This window comes from Hyperolius riggenbachi, chromosome 1, assembly GCF_040937935.1.
Source record: "Hyperolius riggenbachi isolate aHypRig1 chromosome 1, aHypRig1.pri, whole genome shotgun sequence".
Taxonomy (NCBI): domain Eukaryota; kingdom Metazoa; phylum Chordata; class Amphibia; order Anura; family Hyperoliidae; genus Hyperolius; species Hyperolius riggenbachi.
Window position 1 is genome coordinate 406,308,820 of NC_090646.1, and position 23,546 is coordinate 406,332,365.

Here is a 23,546-nt window from a genome sequence, read left to right on the forward strand (position 1 = left end):
GAGAATGGATAATTCATGTAAACAATTTACAAAATGGACATGCCAAATTTGGTACAGCATGAAGCAGGCACTGTGGCAAAGGACATCTATCACTGAAGGCCTGATTCACTAAACTGAGAGGTTGCACATTCTAGCAGCAGTTACCGTAGCTAGAGGATCTGCTAAGCTGCAATCCTAAGGTGTGCAGAAGAGATAAACAAAACTTCAGCCCACTGTTTGTGTATAATATATCAAGAAACATGTCCAGCTGACGTTTGCAAAGTGCCCTTGTCTTCATGTTTAGGGCAAGGAGCTAATCCCCACCTTCCATGTCTAGGAAGCAGCTGCAGTATTTGTATTGGGGGGGGGGGGGGGGGGGGGAGAAAGACACTCCCAGATATCTGCCCCATCAAGAGTAAATGGATAAAAGGGATCCACAGAGTTAAAATAATATATATATATATATATATTAATTTGTGCACTGCCTATGTGCATGCATGGCAATCTTTTTATGTTTAGCATATTTCTTAACTTTGACCAGCAGATAAACCCTACAACCTAAAGCAACCAGAGCAATGGAGGCCAGAATAGGATATAGGAGCAGATTGTGGCTGGTGAAAAGCTGGGATATTGTGTGCACCCTTCTATAATATATCATAATTCTAAGCTGCGGGTAAGCAGAATCTCTCAGGGCTTGGCTGCTACATACTTTAAGTCTGCATGGCAAGCAAAAACACAGACTCTCTAAGCTTCACTCGCTTGTGTAAGACTTACATAAAACGTGTCAGCAGAAAATTAAAATATGTATTTTACTCTGTGCGGTCCCTTCATGCAGCAGCTGAAATAAAGAATAACCTGTGAAGTGTGCACTAACCTTTGTTTAGCAGTGGAGAGAGGAAAGCATCCTGTGTGTGCGGACTGTGAGAAGAGGCAGTGTCCATCTCTCTCTGGCCAGTCCCAATGCTTCCCATCCAACTGTGACTTCGAGGAGCACTGGGGACACCACTGTCCATCTCCATGTTCAAGAAGTTATCAGCAGACCGTGACTTAAGGAACTGATCTCCAATTACTGCACAAAACAGGACATCATGATTAATAACAATTAATAAAGAGGGACAAAACCAAGGTTTCTATTGCAGTACATCTCTCATGAGGAAAATATGGAGGCAGCCATTTTTTGCCACCACTGCTGATTGTTGTCCTAAAATGGAAACAGCCTGGCTGTAAGCCTCTGTAACTAGATGCACAGTACAGGTGATAATTTAGAATGAACAACCACCAACTTAACTTTTAGAAAGTAAGCTTTAACATCTCTTGAAAAATTAAGGTATTTGCTTAATTGTGCATATTTGCCAAAGTAAAAAAAAAAACGAAATACTCTTTTTATGCAGCTGGATACAGCTTTTAGGAGATTTTCCTCACTGTAATAACACAGCAACACACTGAAGATTTTGTGGTATCAGAATTATTTGCCTAAAGCTAAGTACTCACCACCTGACAGGTTTAGCGATGTCTCCTTTACGACAATTGTGCATAGATTCCTCTTCCTGCTCGCAATATTCCACGATGGGTGCAAACAGGAGGTCAAGCAATTGCGGTACTTTGCGTGGAGCCTTCGGAGATCTTAAAGATCCTAACTGCAGTGACTGTCGTTATTGGCGTGCATCGCTAAACGTTTTTGTGTGATCTAGCACCTATTTCCCACACTGCGACTGCTTATCGCTCCAAATCCCCCCCCCCCCCCCAACATGCCGGTCATTGGAAAAATCGCGTGGTGGGTACGGGCCTTTAGCCTGCTTTGTCAGTCCACCCACACACGTATTATTTCATAGGCAAGTCATGGGAGATGAAAGCAAGCCTAGTTCTCTTCATCAGGGCACAAAGATTACTAACAGATGAGATAAAGTTATTAGTACAATCCCAACCTATTAATTGAAAATTATGAAAGAGGTGATGGGGAGTGGAGTGTCAGACAAACCCACACAAAGGTTGCGCACACCAGGTTTTGGCTAATGAGAATGATCTATATCATAACAAGCTACACTAAGACTGCAATTATACTTTAACCACTTGAGAACTCAGCCTTTACCCCCCCCCTTAAGGACCAGCGTGTTTTTTTATGATCTGTGCTGGGTGGGCTCTGCAGCCCCCAGCACAGATCAAATAGCAGGCAGAGCGACCAGATCGACCCCCTTTTTTCCCCACTAGGGGGATGATGTGCTGGGGGGGTCTGATCGCTGCTGCCTGCGTGTGGCTGGCGGGGGGGCACCTCAAATCCCCCTCCACCACAGGATTCCCCCTCTTCCTCTCTGCCCCGGAGATCGGAGGCTGCACAGGAACGGATCTGTCCTGTGCAGCCTCTAACAGGCTCCTGCCTGTCATGTAACAGCGATCCCCGGCCTCTGATTGGCCGGGGATCGCTGATCTAGTACAACGCTGCTGCTATAGCAGCGTTTGTAAAAATGTAAACAAAGCGGATTATTTCCGCTTGTGTTTACATTTAGCCTGCGAGCTGCGATCGGCGGCCCGCAGGCTATTCATGGAGCCTCCCGGCGTGAATTGACAGGAAGCAGCTGCTCGCACGAGCGGCTGTTTCCTGATTAATTAGCCTGCAGCCGGCGACGCAGATGTGCGTCGCTGGTCCTGCAGCTACCACTTTGCCGACGCGCGTTATGAGTGCGCGGTTGGCAAGTGGTTAAATGAAATTAAATATTATAGGAAAGATGCTAAGTCATTCTGCATTGGTCAATATCTTTGTTCATTTAGTGCTATGACAGGAACTGGCCCACGGCACGCCTGCGTATACGGTTCCAGACTGCGGGTTTGACCAGATCGAGAGGGGAAGCAGCCTTAGTCGAGCTACCACAAGGCTTTGACCCCTCAAACACTTCTCACTGCCATCACTAGCTGTTGCTAAACACGTCCAGTCGGCTGTCGAGTGCTCAGCACGCAATCCGCGTTTTCGTATTCGGGTCAGCTTTACACTTTAGGCCGAATACGTGAACGCCACGCACACAACCACACAGTTGCAATCTTACACTGAAGTGAAGCAAAACCACTAACAGTCGTTCCGAACGATACTGTTAGCCACTCCGGGACTTCCCACTCTGCTGTCGAGCGCGGAAGTGCCCCATAAACACAATGCAATTACAATCTTATACGGTAGTGTTGCTCAATCATACAATCAGGCATGGACTTATACACCGTTACACTTCAGTCTCCTCTACTAGGCTATGAGTGTTAGTTTAGTACAGCAGAAGTCAAACTTATTACAAACGATTTAATATTCCAGGAAAAAAGTGGAACAATGCAGAACATAATATATACAAAAGATTTACAAAAACAAAGTAAAAAAGTTACAAAATAAAAGTTTACAAGGATACACCGCAAGATAAGTTTGCATAAAAATAATATGGGATAAACGTAAATTGAACTTTTACCAGCGCAAATGTCCAACCGTGGAGAGACACGAATTTTCCGATTTCCTCTGGATCATCCCTAGCGATGAGCTACTCTCGGGAGAAGATGATCTGTGATTGTCCCAGGCTGCTGTTTTATAGCAAAATGTGTGCCCCGGGGCCACCCCAATGTCCCAGGTCCAGGAATAATCCAATTTCCTGTTTAACGTGTGCAACTTCAAAGTGTTCCTGTGTTAGTGTTTGACCTTTTCAGAGATTTCAGAACACTTCCATAAACCCAATTTCCACAGGTAAAACTATAGTCTCAAAAGGACTTCAACCCTTCACCCATTTCCAGTAGGCTGTCATGTAAATTTCAAACATTCCTGTCCACTTTGAACTTGGCAGACTCAATTGGTCTGATAGTGTTTTGACCAACAGGCAGCTGTTTACATTAATACAAAGATCAAAGCAATGCACCACCTTTGCAGGATGCCAGACAATAGGGAATGGTTACCTAATTGCCTGTTCCTGGCTGTCCAGAGGAACTGTATGCTAATGTCCAAGCTCCCTGCTTTCAGAGGAGTTCAATGCAAATGTAGGTCTATTGACACACACACAATCACATTAACAGTTTCCATGAAGCTAGCTGCCAATGCCTTCAAAGCCAGACTGGCTAGCAGACAATCACATATATGATACAGTAGTACACCGCAGGCATAAAAATGAAAAATATGTTCCTGTATTATCCTTAACATCATCAGCACCCCAATATATCACCACAGGTGGGTACTACACAACTAAGAATATGAATAGAAATCACCTAGAGCTTGTTTTCACCTTATGGATAGTTTTGACATTTTAGTTATGTCCCTATTTAACCAGCAATAACTATCATTACTTATGACACCCCAGTTATAGGTGTATCTTTTGACACAAACTTGAATTTCTTTAGAAAATCATTTTTTTAAAGAATAGTAGAAACCAGGGCTGTGGAGGTGGAGTCGGAGCAATTTTGGGTGCCTGGAGTCGGAGTCGGGAAAAAATGCACCGACTCAGACTGCTAATGAATTTGTAACTGTAATTAAAATAGAAAATATGATAATATGATAGAAAAGCAGTCCCCGTATTTTTAACCACTTCAGGACTCAGCGTTTACCCTTCCCCCCCCCCCCCCCTTAAGGACCAGCACTGATTTCTAAGATCTGTGCTGGGTGGGCTCTACAGCCCCCAGCACAGATTAAATACCAGGCAGAGCGACCAGATCGCCCCCCTTTTTTCACCACTAGGGGGATGATGTGGTGGGGGGGGGTCTGATCACTCCTGTCTGCGTGTGGCTGGCGGGGGGGGGGGGTGGCACCTCAAAGCCCCCTCCACCGCAGGATTCCCCCTCTCCCTCTCCTCCCTCCCTGCCCCAGAGATCAGAGGTTGCACAGGAACGGATCTGTCCTTTGCAGCCTCTAACAGGCTCCTGCCTGTCATGTGACAGCGATCCCCAGCCGCTGATTGGCCGGGGATCGCTGATCTAGTACAACGGTGCTACTGTTAGCAGCGTTGTAAAAATGTAAACAAAGCGGATTATTTCACAGAGCCCCCCGCCGTGAATTGACAGGAAGCAGCCGCTCGCGCGAGCGGCTGTTTCCTGATTAATTAGCCTGCAGCCGGCGACGCAGATGTGTGTCGCTGGTCCTGCAGCTACCACTTTGCCGACGCGCGTTATGAGTGCGCGGTCGGCAAATGGTTAAAGTCAGATATTCTCATCTGATTGTGACTGTATATATGATGTGTACACAGGAATCCCTTATATATGTTATGGCCAAAAACAGAAAACGGCCAATTCTAGAATTGGCCGGCCGTTTCTAGAACTGGCCGATTTGACGTCGGCCAAAGTCCAAAATGCTGGGAATTTCTGACATTGGCCGGCCAGTTCTAGAAACAGCCAAAGTCAGTCGGCCAAAGTCCAAAAGGCACAAATCCCAGAACATCCCGGGTCCTGTCCAGCACCATGAATGGCACTCGGAACTTCCTCTGAAAGATACACAACAGCATAATAACCGTCACAGCTAATACACAATCCTGTAACAAATCAGCAGCGTGTCTACTTCCAGATTTCACGGAAGCAGAAACATTTGTTAACATCCTGTACTTTAAAATTAGCTGCTCTGCCGTGGCACAGGGGAGAGATCTAATTACAGTGGTGATTAGTCACAGATGAAAAGGGGGGGGGGTGCATGGCTGGGGGCCCTTCTCTGGGCGCTTTGCATGGCTGGGGGGATTTTCTGGGTGCTTTGCATGGCTGGGGGTGCTTTGCATGGCTGGGGGGGGGGGGGGGAGCTTTGCACTTTGCATTGCTGGGTTGCTTTGCATGGCTGGGGGGGAGGGGGGGCTGCACATTTTGCATGGCTGGGGTGCTTCACTAGGCGCTTTGCATGGCTGGGGGGGGGCTTTACTGTATGCTTTGCATGGCAGGGGGGCTTTACTGTATGCTTTGCATGGCAGGGGGGGCTTTACTGTATGCTTTGCATGGCAGGGGGGGGGGGCTTTACTGTATGCTTTGCATGGCAGGGGGGGCTTTACTGTATGCTTTGCATGGCAGGGGGGGCTTTACTGTATGCTTTGCATGGCAGGGGGGCTTTACTGTATGCTGTGCATGGCAGGGGGTCTTTACTGTATGCTTTGCATGGCAGGGGGTATTTACTGTATGCTTTGCATGGCAGGGGGGTATTTACTGTATGCTTTGCATGGCAGGGGGGGCTTTACTGTATGCTTTGCATGGCAGGGGGGGGGGGCTTTACTGTATTCTTTGCATGGCAGGGGGGGGCTTTCCTTTGCGCTTTGCATGGCGGGGGGTGTTTGCCTGCGCTACTCACAGACCTCAGATCACGGCGACCGAAGAGGCGGGGAGAAGAGGAGAGAGGCAGAGAAGCGCGCACGCTACCCGCCCAGACCTGTACACTTCACATGCGGAAGTGCCAAATGACTGGCTGGCGCTTCCGCACTTAAGTGTTCACGTCCTGCGGGTCACTTGTGCGCTTTGCGCCTCTCTGGTTCGGTCACCCTAATTTGAGGTTGGAGTAGCACAGGGGAAGAACCGAGGGAGCAGGACTTCGGGACTTGGCCGGCCGCATACAGTCACAACGCATTCTGGCCGGCCAAACTCCGAAATTATGCCACATTTCTTACATTGGCCGCATTAGCCGGCCACTTCTCGTTTTGACCGGCCAGAACCCGAAATGGCCAGACTTCGGGTTCTGGCTGTACCATATATACTAAATAACATCTATGCTGTAAGAATAAAGCCTGATGTGTAGCTGTGTCACTAATCGAGATGGTCAATGAGATGGAAATAATTCTGCATTGATGCTGATTTATGCAAATGTATGCACTCTCTTTGCTCATGAAATCAAATAATTTGATATGTTGTTAAAATTTGGTTTGGTGACTACAAATTAAAGGGTACCTGAGACGGATGAAAAGTAAAGTTTTATACATACCTGGGGCTTCTTCCAGCCCCCTTCAGGCCAATCAGTCCCTCGCTGTCCTCCACCACCTGGATCTTCTGCTATGAGTCCTGGTAATTCAGCCAGTCAGCGCAGTCCGGCCGTGTGCCGCTCCTACAGCCAGGAACATTCTGCAACTGCACGGGTGTAGTATGCTCCTGGCGGCGGAGTGTGTGCATGCGCACTACGCCCGACTGGCTCAAGTACCTGGACTCATAGCAGAAGATCCAGGTGGTGGAGGAGGACAATGAGGGACTGATCATCCTGAAGGGGGCTGGAGGAAGCCCCAGGTATGTATAAAACTTTAATTTCATCTGTCTCAGGTTTACTTTGTTACACAGTAGTACTATACTCTACATATGCACTCCTCACAGAGCTGCAGATAATCCACTGAGAATGTTGTGCACATTGAACACAGAGGTGTTTATCACCCATAAACCTGGTTCAGATTGTGCATGAAGAATGTGTAATAGAGGAATAATCGCCTCATTCTCCTGCAGAGTACCTGCACATCACTCTTACATGTACCCACACTTACATTGCCTAGGGCCTGATAGATGTTCTTTGTTCTGGTTTGTACCTTTTACAAGTACTCTTACCAAGGACTAGTTATAGTCTAAAGGGAACAAATATAGTAGTCTAAATGTCTTGTAAAATTCCTAAGCGTTGGCAGTTAAGAGACAAATTTAACGTTACATACTTTTAATCAACAAAATTGTAATATGCAAATTAGCGGTGTCTGAGTCGGTGAAATCCACAGCCCTGGTAGAAACACATACATTATTTCTCAGTTCCCACTCATTACAGTTTTAATATACAAAGTGCTACTGTAGAGTAAAAAGAAGAAACATTATTTGGCAATTTATCCCATTTACCACAAAACTTTAACTACTGTATGTTGCTGGTACAATGTAGGTTGATACTCGATTTTCAAATACAGGTGGTTACAGTGCACATTTTCACCTCAAACTGTAAATGTTTTAAAAACGTAGCGGTTAAAAATGGGTAGAAGAGGTCAATAGGAAAGAGGAATGGGAATTTGATTATATGGGGGTGTGGTCTTAAAAGTGGGCATGCTTAAATATTTTTATCCTAATAATTCCCATTGCATCCCTATTACAATGGTACCTTCTTATATGCCACCCCCCCCCCCCCATGTCTACCTTTTAGGTACCCCCATAAAAGTATCTTGCCTGATCCAAGTCTACTCCCCATAGGTCCCCCCCCCCCCCCTCCGAGTCTCCCCATAGGTCCCCCCCCCCCCCCTCCGAGTGCCTTTATGTATCCAGCCAGCCTTATAGTGGTCCCTGTTCGGTCCCCTCTTACGACGGCCACTATGCTGTGGTCCCTCTTCCAAATAGTAGCACTCCTTACTGTATTCCCCCGATAGTCCCTCCTTTTACATTTTTCCTGGTAGTCTACTGGAACCCCATCCTCAATTTTTTCTGGTGGACTAGTGGTCCTGTTCCCCCCCATACCCCTTATAGACCCTCCCTGGTAGACTAGTGGTCCCACCTGCCCCTTACCTGGACATCCCTGGTAGTCAGTGGCCCACTTACCGTATTTTTCGGAATATAAGACGCACTTTTTCTCCCCCAAAACTGGGGGTGAAAAGTCAGTGCGTCATATACCAAATATACAAATATAAGATGAAAATTGCAGCCTTACTGTGAATTGACGCGGCATTGCATATCATCCCCCACGTGCTCTGCCGCTACTGGTGTCCGCCACGTGTTCTGGCCGGCTTCAGCCGGCTTTGCTGTATGTTCCCCCATGCTTTGGTCGGCTGCGGCTGGCTTTGCTGGGCGCAGTGTCCCCCACATGTTGCTGGCTTTGCTGGGCTCCTTGCCTGGCTCTGCGATAGGAAACCATTGCCCCCGCTTCATTAGAACGGCCCGCCGCGCTGATGTATGGCATTTCCCATCCTCCTTTGCTTGACTGTAGTCACGGGTTGCCATGGTGATGCAAAGCACCGATGACGCGATGTGATTAGCAGAGCTGGTGCCTCCTCCCCTCTTGAATGATAGCGGCGAGGGGAGGAGGCGCCACCTCTGCATCGCGTCACCGGCGCTTTGCATCACCATGGCGGGCCGTTCTAATGAAGCGGGGGCAATGGTTTCCTATCGCAGAGCCAGGCAAGGAGCCCAGCAAAGCCGGCAACATGTGGGGGACACTGCGCCCAGCAAAGCCAGCCGCAGCCGACCGAAGCATGGGGGAACATACAGCAAAGCCGGCCAGAACACGTGGCGGACACCAGTAGCGGCAGAGCACGTGGGGGATGATATGCAATGCCGCGTCAATTCACAGTAAGGCTGCAATTTTCATCTTATATCTGTATGACAGTAAATGTTTCTTATGTGGCGGGGTAAGGTTTTTACGTAGCAGAGCTGGAGGTCACCATGGCAACCTATTGAGGCAGCGCTACACAATGTTTTTATATAGCATGTAGTAGAGTCTACATGCAGGGATCTCTTTTGAGATGCCACCCCTAATCCTCCTATAGGCTGAGAAGGCTGCCCAGGGAGAAGATACTCCCTACCCCCATGTCACACTGTGATGAGACTAGCAGCAGCATCTAGTGAGTAAGAGGTGAGAATATACAATATGCTGCTATTTAGTGCTTTCATGGAAACCCACAGCAGATCACTACACTGGTATCTAGACTGAATACACTAAGATGAGGGATATGACAGCACCTGATGAAATATTTTAGGAGTCTTTTTGGTTCAGAATCTTTTTTTTCTTTTTTTCCCTCCTCTAAAACTAGGTGCGTCTTATAATCCGGTGCGTCTTATATTCCGAAAAATACGGTATATACTTTCTCTTGTAGTCTATTGGATCTCTTTCCCCACCATGCAGAGATCAGTGGTATTACTGTTATTATATATTTAGCGCCAACATCTTCCACAGTGCTGTACAGAGTATATTGTCTTATCACTAACTGTCCCTCAGAGGAGCTCACAGTCTACCCCCTATCATAGTCATATGTCTATGTATGTATCGTGTAGTGTTTGTATCATAGTCTAGGGCCAATAGTCTAGGAAGCCAATGACCTTATCTGTATGTTTTTTGGATGTGAGAGGAAACACTGAGTGCCAGGAGGAAACCCACACAGACACAGAGAATATACAAACTCCTTGCAGATGTTGACCTAACTGGGATCCAAACTGGGGACTCAGTGCTGAAGGCGAAAGTGCTAACCACTAGGCCACAGTGCTACCCATACGAACCCATGCTTGGTAAGTATTAGATCAACTCTCCAGCAATGACCGGCGGATCCCTGCCTGCACTCCAGCCAGCGTCATACAGCTGCATGTACTGGGTCCCATCTTTATGCCTCTGTACTTGTGTCTGTATGAGGCCGGCTACAGTATTGGATAGAAGAGGACAGAGAGTCAATGGAGCAGGGATGTGAGACCATATATACCATATAAATGCTTGCACATGAGACTGGAAAACAAAGAAATCCACCCGGTGTTTAGAAGTAACAGCCTGTCAAATTCTCCCTTCTCAGCAAGTTACCACGTGTAATTTGAGCGGTCAGCTCTGGCAGAACTGTGCAGTTGGTGTACCGACTTCTGTGCTAATATGTAAACACAGGAGGTTAGCTCTTCCTGCGCTCCCATGAAACCAGGAAGTAGACCCTACAGATTTATTGCAGGAGTTCTGCAAGCAAATAAATGTTTTTCTGTAAAGGTTACTATGTGGTTGCATATCTTTTAGAGCAGAGAGGAAGTTCTGGGTTTAGGGAACTAAGTAAGTTTTCTTTCACTGGAATTTCTCCTGGCATAGACACTGCCATGTTCCCCCTCTCCCCTTCTCACAAGCCTTATTTATAGAAGTCAAAGATGCTATCTTGACACTTCACTCTAGTCAATCTCTTTAAAGAAACTGTCATAATTACCCACCCCCCTCTGTTGATGAAAAGGTATTGTTTATTTCTTGGTAATGACTATAATAAAATCATTCGCTTCCTGAAATCTCTGCGGCTGGGGACTGACGGGCAGGCCTACTGAAGTAGGCTTAGCTGACTGACTTAAAGATAGAATACTTGGTGCGGTATAGTTAGGGCCACAGAGCATAGTCATATTGATAATCTGTATGCCTACTGCTTTTATGTTCTATGACTTTGGTTGTTTTATTCTTCTTTACTGGCATTGTATGGGTTATTTCGATAATTTGATGGTGAGATACAAAATTGAGAAAAGTGCACAGCACACCAGTGTATTGATCATTTTGTTTAAGGCAGATTTAATAAAAAAAGACTGAAGACTTCTGATGCAGTTCACAAAACAAAGTAGAAGTACAGATGGGGGCTTACCTGTCCGTAACTTGCCGTTCTTAAAGGGAGAGCTGATGGAGGAAGCTGGGATAACCGGGAATGGCCACAGAAAATCTTTGTGCAGCTTCTTTAATGCAGTGACAAAATCATCTACCCGTGCAGCACGTGAGCGCTCTTTGCATAGCCAGCCTATTAACTCAAAGCCCAACTGAGCAGAGAAGCAGCCAAGGTCTTTCAGTCTTATTTCTTCTAACAGTCTCCGAGCATGTCGCCATAGCATCATATCAATATACATGTTCTCTGCACAATCGCTATCTTTACTCCACCTGAACAAACAACAATTAGGTTATTACATACTACACAACTTAAAACCCAAAGCCACATTCAATTGTTAATGTTCTGTGTAATGCTGGGTACACACGATACGTTTTTCGCTCGATTTTCCACCCGTTCATTTTTTCCGCTCGATTCTCTTATCTTCCACTTGTTTTTTCTTATCTTTTTTCATTCACTTCTATGAGAAATCGAGGCAAAAAACGATCGGAAGGAATATCGGACATGTCGGAAATTATCTATCAAACCCATCTATCCAGAGTAAAAACGTATGGTGTATTCCCAGCATAAGTTCTCCATTGCTTTTATGTGGTGCTATGAGCTAATCAACTACCGAACAATTACACCAGCCACTTCCTGAAGCACAGATTTATAAATGCTGTGGACAACAATTACCTCAGATCACTCATCTATTTTACAGTTTTAGATAAGGAGGGGAGGGTTACAATAACTATCAGTTTGTTATTGGGGGGGCACTAGGGTGAACATTTTATCTCACTTCCTGGTTACCTCATGGCCAACACAGAAGAAAGGAAGCGAGTAAAATATCCAAACAGACAGAGCAATAAAAATCTAGTGGAGGAGCCAACCTTTCCCAAGTCTAGGAAAAAATGATTCTGTGTGAACATCTCCTGCAACGCTCGTGAGAGCATCAGGAAGTGAGTAAAATTCTTACTAATAGACAGGGACAAGTACAAAAATTCCTTGACTAATCCTCTCCCTAAAAGGTGGTGGTGGTTGGTCTTAAGCCTTGCATACACATCCAATTTTGATTGGGCAATTTTACCACTTCCATGCAGTATGAGTGCCGACAGGTTTTGAATACTATGAACTGGACTTTAACCACTTAACGACCGCCTAACGCCGATAGGCGTCGGCGGGTCGTTAGTGGTATAGCATGGAAACGGCCGCTCGATCGAGCGGCCTTTCCATGCCAGTTCATGGAGACTGCCTCCGTGAACAGTGTGCGAGCCGCCGATCGCGGCTCGCACGCATAATGTAAATATCCGGGGAAGAAACCCCCACTGTTTACATCACACGGCGCTGCTGCGCAGCAGCGCCGTGACGTAGATCGGCGATCCCCGGCCTCTGATTGGCCGGGGATCGCCGGCATCTGATAGGCAGAAGCCTATCCTATCAGGCGCAGGACGGGACTCCGTCCTGCGCCGCTCACAGGGTAAGGGAGAGGGAGGGAAAGCCGGGGAGGGCGGGAAGCGCTCCGGAGGGGGCTTTGAAGAGCCCCCCCGGAAAGTGCGGGTAGCCGGCGGCGATCAGACCCCCCCAGCAGGACATCCCCCTAGTGGGGAAAAAAGGGGGGGGGAAGTCTGATCGCCCTGGCTATTTCCTGATCGGTGCTGCGGGCTAAAGGAGAGTCCACGCAGCACCGATCAGAAGAAAATACCCTGGTCCTTAAGTGGTTAAAAAAAAAAAGAAAGAATACTATGAACAGGTGTTATGTATCAGCTCACATACTACATGGAATTGGTAGAATTGGCCAATCAAAACTGGATGGATGTACACACTGAAGTTTTTAACAGTATATAATAAAGATAAACATGGAGTATAAGCAACTGAAATAAAGCTGTAGCGCTGTGCTATTATGGCCAGGTATACAGTACAGACCAAAAATTTGGACACACCTTCTTATTCAAAGTTTTCTTTATTTTCATAACTATGAACATTGTAGATTCACACTGAAGGCATCCAAACTATGAATTAACACATGTGGAAGTATAGTACATAACCAAAATGTGTGCAACAACTGAAAATAGGTCATATTCTAGGTTCTTTAAAGTAGCGACCTTTTGCTTTGATTACTGCTTTGCACACTCTTGGTATTCTCTTGATGAGCTTCAAGAGGTAGTCACCTGAAATGGTTTTCACTTCACAGGTGTGCCCTGTCAGGTTTAATAAGTGGGATTTCTTGCCTTATAAATGGGGTTGGGACCAACAGTTGCGTTGTGGAGAAGTCAGATGGATGCACAGCTTATCGTCCTACTGAATAGACTGTTAGGATTTGTATTATTGCAAGAAAAAAAGCAGCGGACCACCCCAGGAAAGGAAGACCAAGAGTCACCTCTGCTGCGGAGGATAAGTTCATCCGAGTCACCAGCCTCAGAAATCGCAGGTTTAAAGCAGCTCAGATTAGAGACCAGGTCAATGCCACACAGAGTTCTAGCAGCAGACATCTCTAGAGCAACTGTTAAAGGGAACCTAAACTGAGAAGGATGTGAATTTTTTTTCCTTTGAATATAATACCAGTTGCCTGACTCTCCTGCTGATCCTGTGTATGTAATACTTTTAGCCACAGCCACAGCCCCTGAACAAGCATGCAGATCAGGTGCTCTGACTGAAGTCAGACTGGATTAGCTGCATACTTCTTTCAGGTGTGTGATTCAGCCACTACAGCCAAATAGATCAGCAGGACTGACAAGCAACTAGTATTGTTTAATCACTTCAGCCTTCAGTCGTTTTCACTTTATGCATCCGAGCAATTTTCACCTCCCATTCATTAGCCTATAACTTTATCACTACTTATCACAATGAACTGATCTATATCTTGTTTTTTCCGCCACCAATTAGGCTTTCTTTGGGGGGTACATTTTGCTAAGAGCTACTTTACTGTAAATGCATTTTAACAGGAAGAATAAGAAAAAATTCATTATTTCTCAGTTTTCAGCCATTATAGTTTTAAAATAATACAGGCCTCCATAATTAAAACTCACGTATTGTATTTGCCCATATGTCCCGGTTATTACACCGTTAAAATTATGTCCCTATCACAATGTATGGAGACAATATTTTATTTGGAAATAAAGGTGCATTTTTTCCGTTTTGCATCTATCACTATTTACAAGTTTAAAATAAAAAAAATAGAGAAATATATTATCTTCACATTGATATTTAAACAGTTTAGACCCTTAGGTAAATATTTACATTTTTTTTTATTGTAATTTTTTTTTATTTTTTATATTAAACATTTTATTTGGGTAGTTTTGGGAGGGTGGGATGTAAACAAAAGGTTTATAATGTAAATGTGTGTTGATTTTTATTTTTTTTTAGTTTTAGTATTACTTTTTGGCCACAAGATGGCGGCCATGACTGTTTACATGACATCACTCTAAGCGTAACATACGCTTAGAGCGACGTATGGGGGACGCTACAGCCAGAAAAAGCACAGCTTCCGAGAGAAGCTGTCGCTTTTTCTGCGGGGGAGAGGAATCAGTGATCGGGCACATTAGCCCGATTCATTGATTGCCAGGCTAACGAACCGCGGCCGGGAGCGCGCGGATGCGCACATGGCCTCCTGGGCGTAGCTAGTACGTCCAGGAGGCCAAAGTAGTTAAAAGGAAACATCCATATCCCTCTCAGTTAAGGTTCCCTTTAAGTGGTGTGAATAAGGCCTTCATGGTAGAATATCTGCTAGGAAACCAATGCTAAGGACAGGCAACAAGCAGAAGAGACTTGTTTGGGCTAAACATCAGAAGGAATGGACATTAGACCAGTGGAAATCTGTGCTTTGGTCTGAGGAGTCCAAATTTGAGATTTTTGGTTCCAACCACCGTGTCTTTGTGCGACGCAGAAAAGGTGAACGGTTGGTCTATACATGCCTGGTTCCCACTGTGAAGCATGGAGGAGGTGGTGTGATGGTGTGGGGGTGCTTTGCTGGTGGCACTGTTGGGGATTTATTCAAAATTGAAGGCATACTGAACCAGCATGGCTACCACAGCATCTTGCAGCGGCATGCTATTCCATCCGGTTTGCGTTTAGTTGGACCATCATTTATTTATCAACAGGACAATGACCCCAAACACACCTCCAGGCTGTGTAAGGGCTATTTGACCAGGAAGGAGAGTGATGGGGTGCTGCGCCAGATGACCTGGGCTCCACAGTCACCAGACCTGAACCCAATCGAGATGGGTTGGGGTAATCTGGACCGCAGAGTGAAGGCAAAAGGGCCAACAAGTGCTAAGCATCTCCGGGAACTCCTTCAAGACTGTTGGAAGACCATTTCAGGTGACTACCTCTTGAAGCTCATCAAGGGAATGGCAAGAGTGTGCAAAGCAGTAATCAAAGCAAAAGGTGGCTACTTTGAAGAACCTAGAATGACATTTTCAGTTGTTGCACACTTTTTGGTTATGTTCTATACTTCCACATGTGTTAATTCATAGTTTGGATGCCTTCCGTGTGAATCTACAATGTTCATAGTTATGAAAATAAAGAAAACTCTTTGAATGGGAAAGTGTGTCCAAACTTTTGGTCTGTACTGTATGTGCCTTAAAAAGACACTGAAGCGGGAAAACAATTCTGATATCATGAATTGCTTGTGTAGTAGGGGTAATTACTAGAACATTGGTAGCAAAAAAAATACTCATTTTTATTTTCAGTTTTACAGCTTTTTTTTTAACAACATTGCATCATTCTCTAATATTTGCAGTTTATACATTACTCAGCATTCTAAATGTTTTTACAGAACAGGCAGTGAACTTCTGACCTGTCCTGAACTGTTTCCTGAAAAAGAAAAACACAATACAGTTGAGATAACCTAATCAGAAGTCAGGACTTTCAAAGTGGTGGAGCTCAATGGCAATTTGCATAGAAAACTGAAGTTTCTTAACTCTTCCTGTACTGGAAAAAAAAAATATTAGACTTATCTCTCTGCTCCTAATGCTTTATTTCTTAGCTGTACTACACAACCAATTCATTATATCAATTTTTTTTCACTTCAGTGTCTTTAAAAATGATGGCGTAACAGTGACCGATATGACATGCATTGTAACAAGCAGGTGTGATAGTTAAATGCCAGGAGAACTTACCTTTTCCCTGCTGGACCGGAGGGCATGCTCAGAGTTTTCTGGAGGTTAAGCTTTCCCACAGGAAGATTCTCAGCACACTGGGACAAACTTATGCTGCGATTCCTAAAAAATTCAAACCCACTAGAGGAACTGGGCTCCTGCACAATAATCACAGAGAGTACAGAATTACAAACATGCTCTGCAACACAGTTCTTATCCAAATGTCAATCAACACTATTTACATACCTATTCGCCATTTCCTTTTAAAGGGAACTTGACATGAGATGAATATGGAGGCTGCCATCTTCATTCTCTAGTAAACAATGCCAGTTGCCTTGCTTCTGTGCTGATGTTCTGCCTCTAATACTTTAACCTGTTGCCGACATCTCCACGCCAATTGGCGTGAACATGGCAGCAGCCTCAGGACCACACCACGCCAATTGCTGTGCAGTCCTAAGGGTGGAGATGGCAGGGGATTGCGCGTGCATCCCCGCTTCAATGACAGAGCTCCGCTCCGTCATCAGCCTCCCAGCGGGGATCGCCACTAGGAGACTGTTAGACGGTGAAAACCGTCCATTTATGGTACAGCGCTGCGATCTACAGCAGCGCTGTACAGGGGACAGCCATGTGACACGGATGTCCCCGAGACACACAGGAGCGATCCGCTGACATTGGCTAGCGCGGGGAGGAAGGGCAGGGTTAGACGAAAATTTAAAAAATAGCAGTTATTTAAAAAAAAACAACACTATAAATATTTATAAAATAAATAAACATCCTGGGAGCGATCATAGCCCATCATCAGAAAGCTCTGTTGGTGGGCAGAAAAGGGGGGAATCACTTGTGTGCTAGATTGTACGGCCCTGCAGCGAGGCCTGAAAGCTGCAGTGGCCTAATTATTAAAAAATGGCTTGGTCACTAGGGGTTTTTAGGACCGCGGTCCTTAAGTCACTGGCTTAGAATGAGCATGCTTATTAAAGGTGTGTGACAAAGCATAAAAGCTCAGCCTGACTCCCAACTGTCATTGTTTATAAGGGAATGAAGATGGCAGCCTACATATTCCACTCACTTCAGGCTCCCTTTAAGGTTTCTCACCAAGTATCTGTAGTGTTGTGTACTGATACATAGTTAGCACTGTCAATTTCATAATACAAAACTTGGAAATACCTAGATATATAGCAATTCTTAATTTTCTTAATAAATACATATTATTCATACACTTATCCAAGCAGTTTCTCCAAAGTGAAATAAAATAATTTTTAGGCGTACTAATAATTTTCTAGCAACAGTTTTTTTTGTTTTGTTTTTTAAATTAGGAAGTGGGGGTTTAGTAATTAAAAGGGAACTGAAGAGAGAGGTATATGGAGGCTGCCATGTTTATTTCCTTTTAAGCAATACCAGTTGCCTGGCAGCCCTGCTGATCCTCTGCCTCTAATACTATTAGCCATAGTCCCTGAACAAGCATTCAGCAGATCAGGTGTTTCAGACTTTAAAGTCAGAGCTGACAAGACTAGCTGCATGCTTGTTTCTGGTGTTATTCAGATACTACTGCAGAGAAATAGACCAGCAGGGCTGCCAGGCAACTGGTATTGACTAAAAGGAAACAATAGCAGCCTCCATATACCTCTTACTTCAGTTCCCCTTTAATGCAATTTCATGCTTTGATTTAGATCTGACATTTTGCACAACATGATGTGGGTGCGCAAATCTCATTTAGACACATTATTCTGAATGTGCTTCTATGGAGGTTGCTTACAGCTGAAGAAATGCCCAGAACACAAAGAAATGGGTGATTAGCTGTGCAGTTTAATAGAATACTTTGGCATGGCACTGCTCACCTCAAAGGCAGGTCTGAATCCTGGAAAATACAAGAACCTCCATTTCATACAACCTGAATTGGTTTTGTTTGTTCTAATTTAGCCACTAGATGGTGCTGAACATTTAGCACATTTATGTACTGTATATGCACATGCAGTCCCAACACAAGAAGAGTGTCACAGATGAATGTTGGTAATACAGCTGTGTGACAGCTGTATGTAATCTGCCAAAAAAAAGCCTAATTTGCATAGTCTGTGCCTTGACAGATCATAGCAGCTATAATTACCGGTGAATGTTTAAAGAGACACTGAAGCCAGTGTAAAACTTTTTTTCACCATCTATTTATCTTAAGCAGTATAAGTAGAGCTAAAATGCTGCATCCTCACGGCAGAACGAGCGCTTTACACCCCCCAAATCCCGGGGCAAAGTCGTGGATTTTGCTGGCAAGGAGGCAGAGCTTTGAGCTGTAGCTCTGCCTCTTCTAAAGTTAATCTGCGTACGGTTCTCTGCCTCTCTCCGCCCCTCTCAGTGAAGGAAGACAGAGGGATGGGGAGAGGCGGCGACTGACAACAGTAGAGGCAGAGCTACTGCGCTAAGCTCTGCCTCTTTCAGGAAGCGCTGCCTTTATTTCCCCCCGGGGATTTGGGGGTAATAAAACTTTGTTCTGCTGCAGGAATGCAGCGTTTCAGCTTTACCTATACTACTTAAAGAGGAACGCCAGTGAAAATTATATAATAAAAAAAGTGCCTCATTTTTACAATAATTATGTATAAATGATTTACTCAGTGTTTGCCCATTGTAAAAGCTTTCCTCTCCTTTACTTACATTCTGACATTTATCACATGGTGACATTTTTACTGCTGGCAGTGCCTGCTGCTTGCTTTTTTGGCAGTTGGAAACAGCTGTAAACAGCCATTTCCCACAATGCAACGAGGTTCACAGACAGGAAAATGGTCCTCACAGTCTCCTGTGGGAGGGGCTTCACCACAATATCAGCTATACAGAGCCCCCCCCCCCCCCCCCCCCGATTATCCATTTGTGAAAGGGAATAGTTTTCTCATGTAAAATGGGGTATCAGCTACTGATTGGGATGAAGTTCAATTCTTGGTCACAGTTTCTTTTTAAGGGTATTAAAAGAAAAAAAGAAGATTTGATTTTGGCTTCAGACTGTCTTTAAGTAAAACTTATTCTGCACATATTAGGTAGCACAAGTAAAGGGGTCTTGCCTGTAAAGGAGTAAAAAAAAAAAAAAAAAAAAAAAAAAAAAGTGATGTGGTTGTATTAATTTGTAACGCAAACAGTAGGTTTGTAATGTGTGGCAGCACACGGAGCAGTTTCTTCTTGGCTCCAGATGGTCCTGTTCCTTTTCACTATGATTAGGGTGTATGAACACAGTAAATGGGAGCAGCAGCACTACAACTTGTGTAGTGTGCAGCTCAGTGAGCAGTTAGCTCAGTGTGCAGCTAGCTCAGTGTGCAGCTAGCTCAGTGTGCAGCTAGCTCAGTGTGCAGCTAGCTCAGTGTGCAGCTAGCTCAGTGTGCAGCTAGCTCAGTGTGCTTCTCAGGTGCTTCCACCCTCTGCCTGCTCACTAAATTAATACAATGGAACCATGGTTTGTGAGCATAATCCGTTCTGAACTCTTATATCAAAGCAAAATTTCCCAATGCGAATTAATGGAAACCCAGGTGATTTATTCCACAATCCAAAATCCGTTATAGTAAAATAGCATAAAATAAAAATGTGAACAAGACTTTCACTATAACTAACAAAATCATTGCCATCTGTTGGCTCACCCCAACCTTTGTTTTGTGTGGCTTTAACAAGCAAGTTATCCAATGACCGTTATTTATGAAAATGTGATCCTGCAGCGCCAAAGCTTGTATATCAAGTCATATTTTCACCAAAAAGTTTGCTTGTATTACAAAGCGCTCTTAAAGGGAAGGTTCATGCACGACCTAAAAAAATAAAAATCCTCTTACCTGGGGCTTCCTCCAGCCCGTGCCAGCCAGGACGTGCCCTCGCCGTGGCCCCGCAGGCTCCCGGTCTTCAGTGGCCGACCCGACCTGGCCAGGCTGGCTGCCAGGTCGGGCTTCTTCTGCGCTCCAAAATGCGCCTCACGGGGGCGCGCTGACTTCATCGGACATCCCTGGGCTGTACTGCGCAGGCGCAGAACTACTAAACCTGCGCAGTACAGCCCAGATGACGTCCGATGACATCAGCGCACCCCCGTGAGGCTCACGTTGGAGCGCAGAAGAAGCCCGACCTGGCAGCCGGCCTGGCCAGGTCGGGTTGGCCACCGAAGAAGACCGGGAGCCTGCGGGGCCACGGCGAGGGCACGTCCTTGGCTGCCACGGGCTGGAGGAAGCCCCAGAGAGGATTTGTATTTTTATTTTTTTTTAGGTTGTGCCTGAACTTTCCCTTTAAGCACATTTTCCATCCCTACATTATATCTACGTACTCTGAGACTTCATCTAGCAACGAGGACATAGTTATACGTCTTGTAGCTGAATCACTGCTGTGCATGATTGGGTTTGCACTATCTGCTGCAGCACTAATTGGTGAAATTGAATATATGTTCCATGGAACAATAAGATTGATTTTTACCATTAAAAATACTTTATTTTCTCAGTTCATGGTGAAAAATACACACTGTAGCATTATTTCAGAACCAAATATCTTCACCATACATTCTGACAGGAACAAAATCTAAGTTTTGTGATAAACAGTAGAAATAACCAAACAATTTTTTGTAGTGCTTTTCATTTTAAAACTGGAATTAGAAAAAAACACATTATTTCTCAGTTTTACCATTTTTCCAATTAAAATGCATAGAAAACAAAATAGTTTGAGGGAAAAAATGCCACACAATGAAAGCCTAGTTAGTCTTGAAAAAAACAAACAATATATATTTCATTTAGGTGTCATAAGTAGGGAGAACGTTATTGCTGATTAAAGGGAACCTTAACTGAACGGGGGGTAAAGAGTTTTACTTACCTGGGGCTATTACCAGCCCCCTGCAGCAGTCCTGTGCCCTCGGCGCCGCTCTGGAATCCTCTGGTCCCCCGCTGTCACTTAGTTGACGACTCACCAGTCGCCGGCCGCCATGCGTATTATTGGACGCATTCACCAATGCAATTAGCGCTATTGCGGACCGCAACGCGTACAAAAATACGCGTTGCCACATATCTACGCGTGCGGAATGCAGCAACGCGTATTTTTGTACGTGTTGCGGTCCGTAATAGCGCTAATTGCACTGGTGAATGCGTCCAATAATACGCATGGCGGCCGGCGACTGGTGAGTCGTCAAAAACGAAACAAAGTGACAGCGGGGGACCAGAGGATTCCAGAGCGGCGCCGAGGGCACAGGACTGCTGCAGGGGGCTGGTAATAGCCCCAGGTAAGTAAAACTCTTTACCCCCCCGTTCAGTTAAGGTTCCCTTTAAATAGGGACATAGCTAAAATGTGAAAACTACACTGGTCCATAAGGGGGAAACAAGGTCTGGATGCAAAGTGGTTAAACCAAGTTACTCTCAATCCAAGGTTTTACTATACTTAATACATAATAAAATAAAGAGCCACCACACTTTCAGACCTGCTTTAATTGGCTTAACTAACGGAAGCAACAACCAGGGGTTTTAATGGAATTTTTGCCAAATTGTTATGGAAATGTATTGTGTATTTTTGACTGATTCAGAGACCTCTATTAACCAGCTGAGCGGTCTGGACGAGCTGAGCTCGTCCAGTACCGCCGGAGCCTGCCGCTCAGGCCCTGCTGGGCCGATTTGGCTCAAATAAAAAGCAGCACACGCAGCCGGCACTTTGCCAGCCGCGTGTGCTGCCTGATCGCCGCTGCAGTGCGGCGATTCGCCGCATGCAGCGGCGAAAGAGGGTCCCCCCAGCCGCCTGAGCCCAGCGTAGCCGGAACAAAAAGTTCCGGTCAGCGCTAAGGGCTGGATCGGAGGCGGCTGACGTCCATGACGTCACTCCGCTCGTCGCCATGGCGACGAGGTAAGCGAAACAAGGAAGGCTGCTCATTGCGGCCTTCCTTGTTTATTCTGGGCGCCGGAGGCGATCGGAAGATCGCCTCCGGAGCGCCCTCTAGTGGGCTTTCATGCAGCCAACTTTCAGTTGGCTGCATGAAATAGTTTTTTTTTAATTAAAAAAAAACCCTCCCGCAGCCTCCCTGGCGATCTTAATAGAACGCCAGGGTGGTTAAACTCCTTGGTGGTAACCTCAAGTGAGGCTCAAGACGGAAATCTGTAGCTCGGAGTGGTAATCCCGAGTTGGATCCATGGAAGGTGTGGAATGTGCAGGGCTGCTGCAGATCTATCCAGCAGTATGGTTTTTAACCACCCTGGCGTTCAATTTCCCCAGGATTTCTGTGCAAAAAGTGTTTCAATTAATTTCCAATAATTTTCAACCTTTTTTTTTTGCAATTAATTTTTTTTTTTTTGTAAATTGAATTCAATACAGGTTATTGTATTGAATTTAATAAAAAAAAAAAAAAAAGTGTTTTCTGCAAGATGTTGATGACGCTGTTGTCATCAACGCCGATCAACGGGGGACATGTGATTGCCGAGGGAGAAACAAAATCCGCCAAGGGACATGGAAGAAGACACTGGGGAAGCTATCAGAGGTACGCGACGAGGGATCAGCACGCCAATGGTGAGTATAAGACCCAGATGTATAGGTAGCCAGATGTGCAGCCACGTATATATAGTGAGCCGGGTATATAGTGAGCCAGATGTTTAGCCAGGTATATAGTGAGCCAGATGTGCAGCCAGGTATATATAGTGAGCCAGATGTTTAGCCAGGTATATAGTGAGCCAGATGTGCAGCCAGGTATATAGTGAGCCAGATGTGCAGCCATGTGTATATATAGTGAGCCAGATGTTTAGCCAGGTATATAGTGAGCCAGATGTTTAGCCAGGTATATAGTGAGCCAGATGTTTAGCCAGGTATATAGTGAGCCAGATGTGCAGCCAGGTATATAGTGAGCCAGATGTGCAGCCAGGTGTATATATAGTGAGCCAGATGTGCAGCCAGGTATATAGTGAGCCAGATGTGCAGCCAGGTATATATAGTGAGCCAGATGTTTAGCCAGGTATATAGTGAGCCAGATGTGCAGCCAGGTATATAGTGAGCCAGATGTGCAGCCATGTGTATATATAGTGAGCCAGATGTTTAGCCAGGTATATAGTGAGCCAGATGTGCAGCCAGGTATATAGTGAGCCAGATGTGCAGCCAGGTGTATATATAGTAAGCCAGATGTGCAGCCAGGTGTATATATAGTAAGCCAGATGTGCAGCCAGGTATATAGTGAGCCAGATGTGCAGCCAGGTATATAGTGAGCCAGATGTGCAGCCAGGTATATAGTGAGCCAGATGTGCAGCCAGGTATATAGTGAGCCAGATGTGCAGCCAGGTATATAGTGAGCCAGGTG

At 45.3% G+C, this 23,546-nt stretch overlaps 1 protein-coding gene across 1 annotated transcript in view; it reads right to left on the bottom strand.

Annotated features, from left to right (window-relative positions):
* The window catches only part of RIC1 (RIC1 homolog, RAB6A GEF complex partner 1), a 190,859-nt gene that overhangs the window by 21,463 nt on the left and 145,850 nt on the right, over window positions 1-23,546 (bottom strand). The window contains exons 21-23 of the mRNA XM_068235469.1: window positions 16,310-16,446; window positions 11,199-11,485; window positions 854-1,048 (exon numbers count right to left, since the gene is read on the bottom strand). Coding sequence (XP_068091570.1) covers window positions 854-1,048; window positions 11,199-11,485; window positions 16,310-16,446 — 619 coding nt within the window. The remainder of the gene's footprint in view (window positions 1-853; window positions 1,049-11,198; window positions 11,486-16,309; window positions 16,447-23,546) is intronic.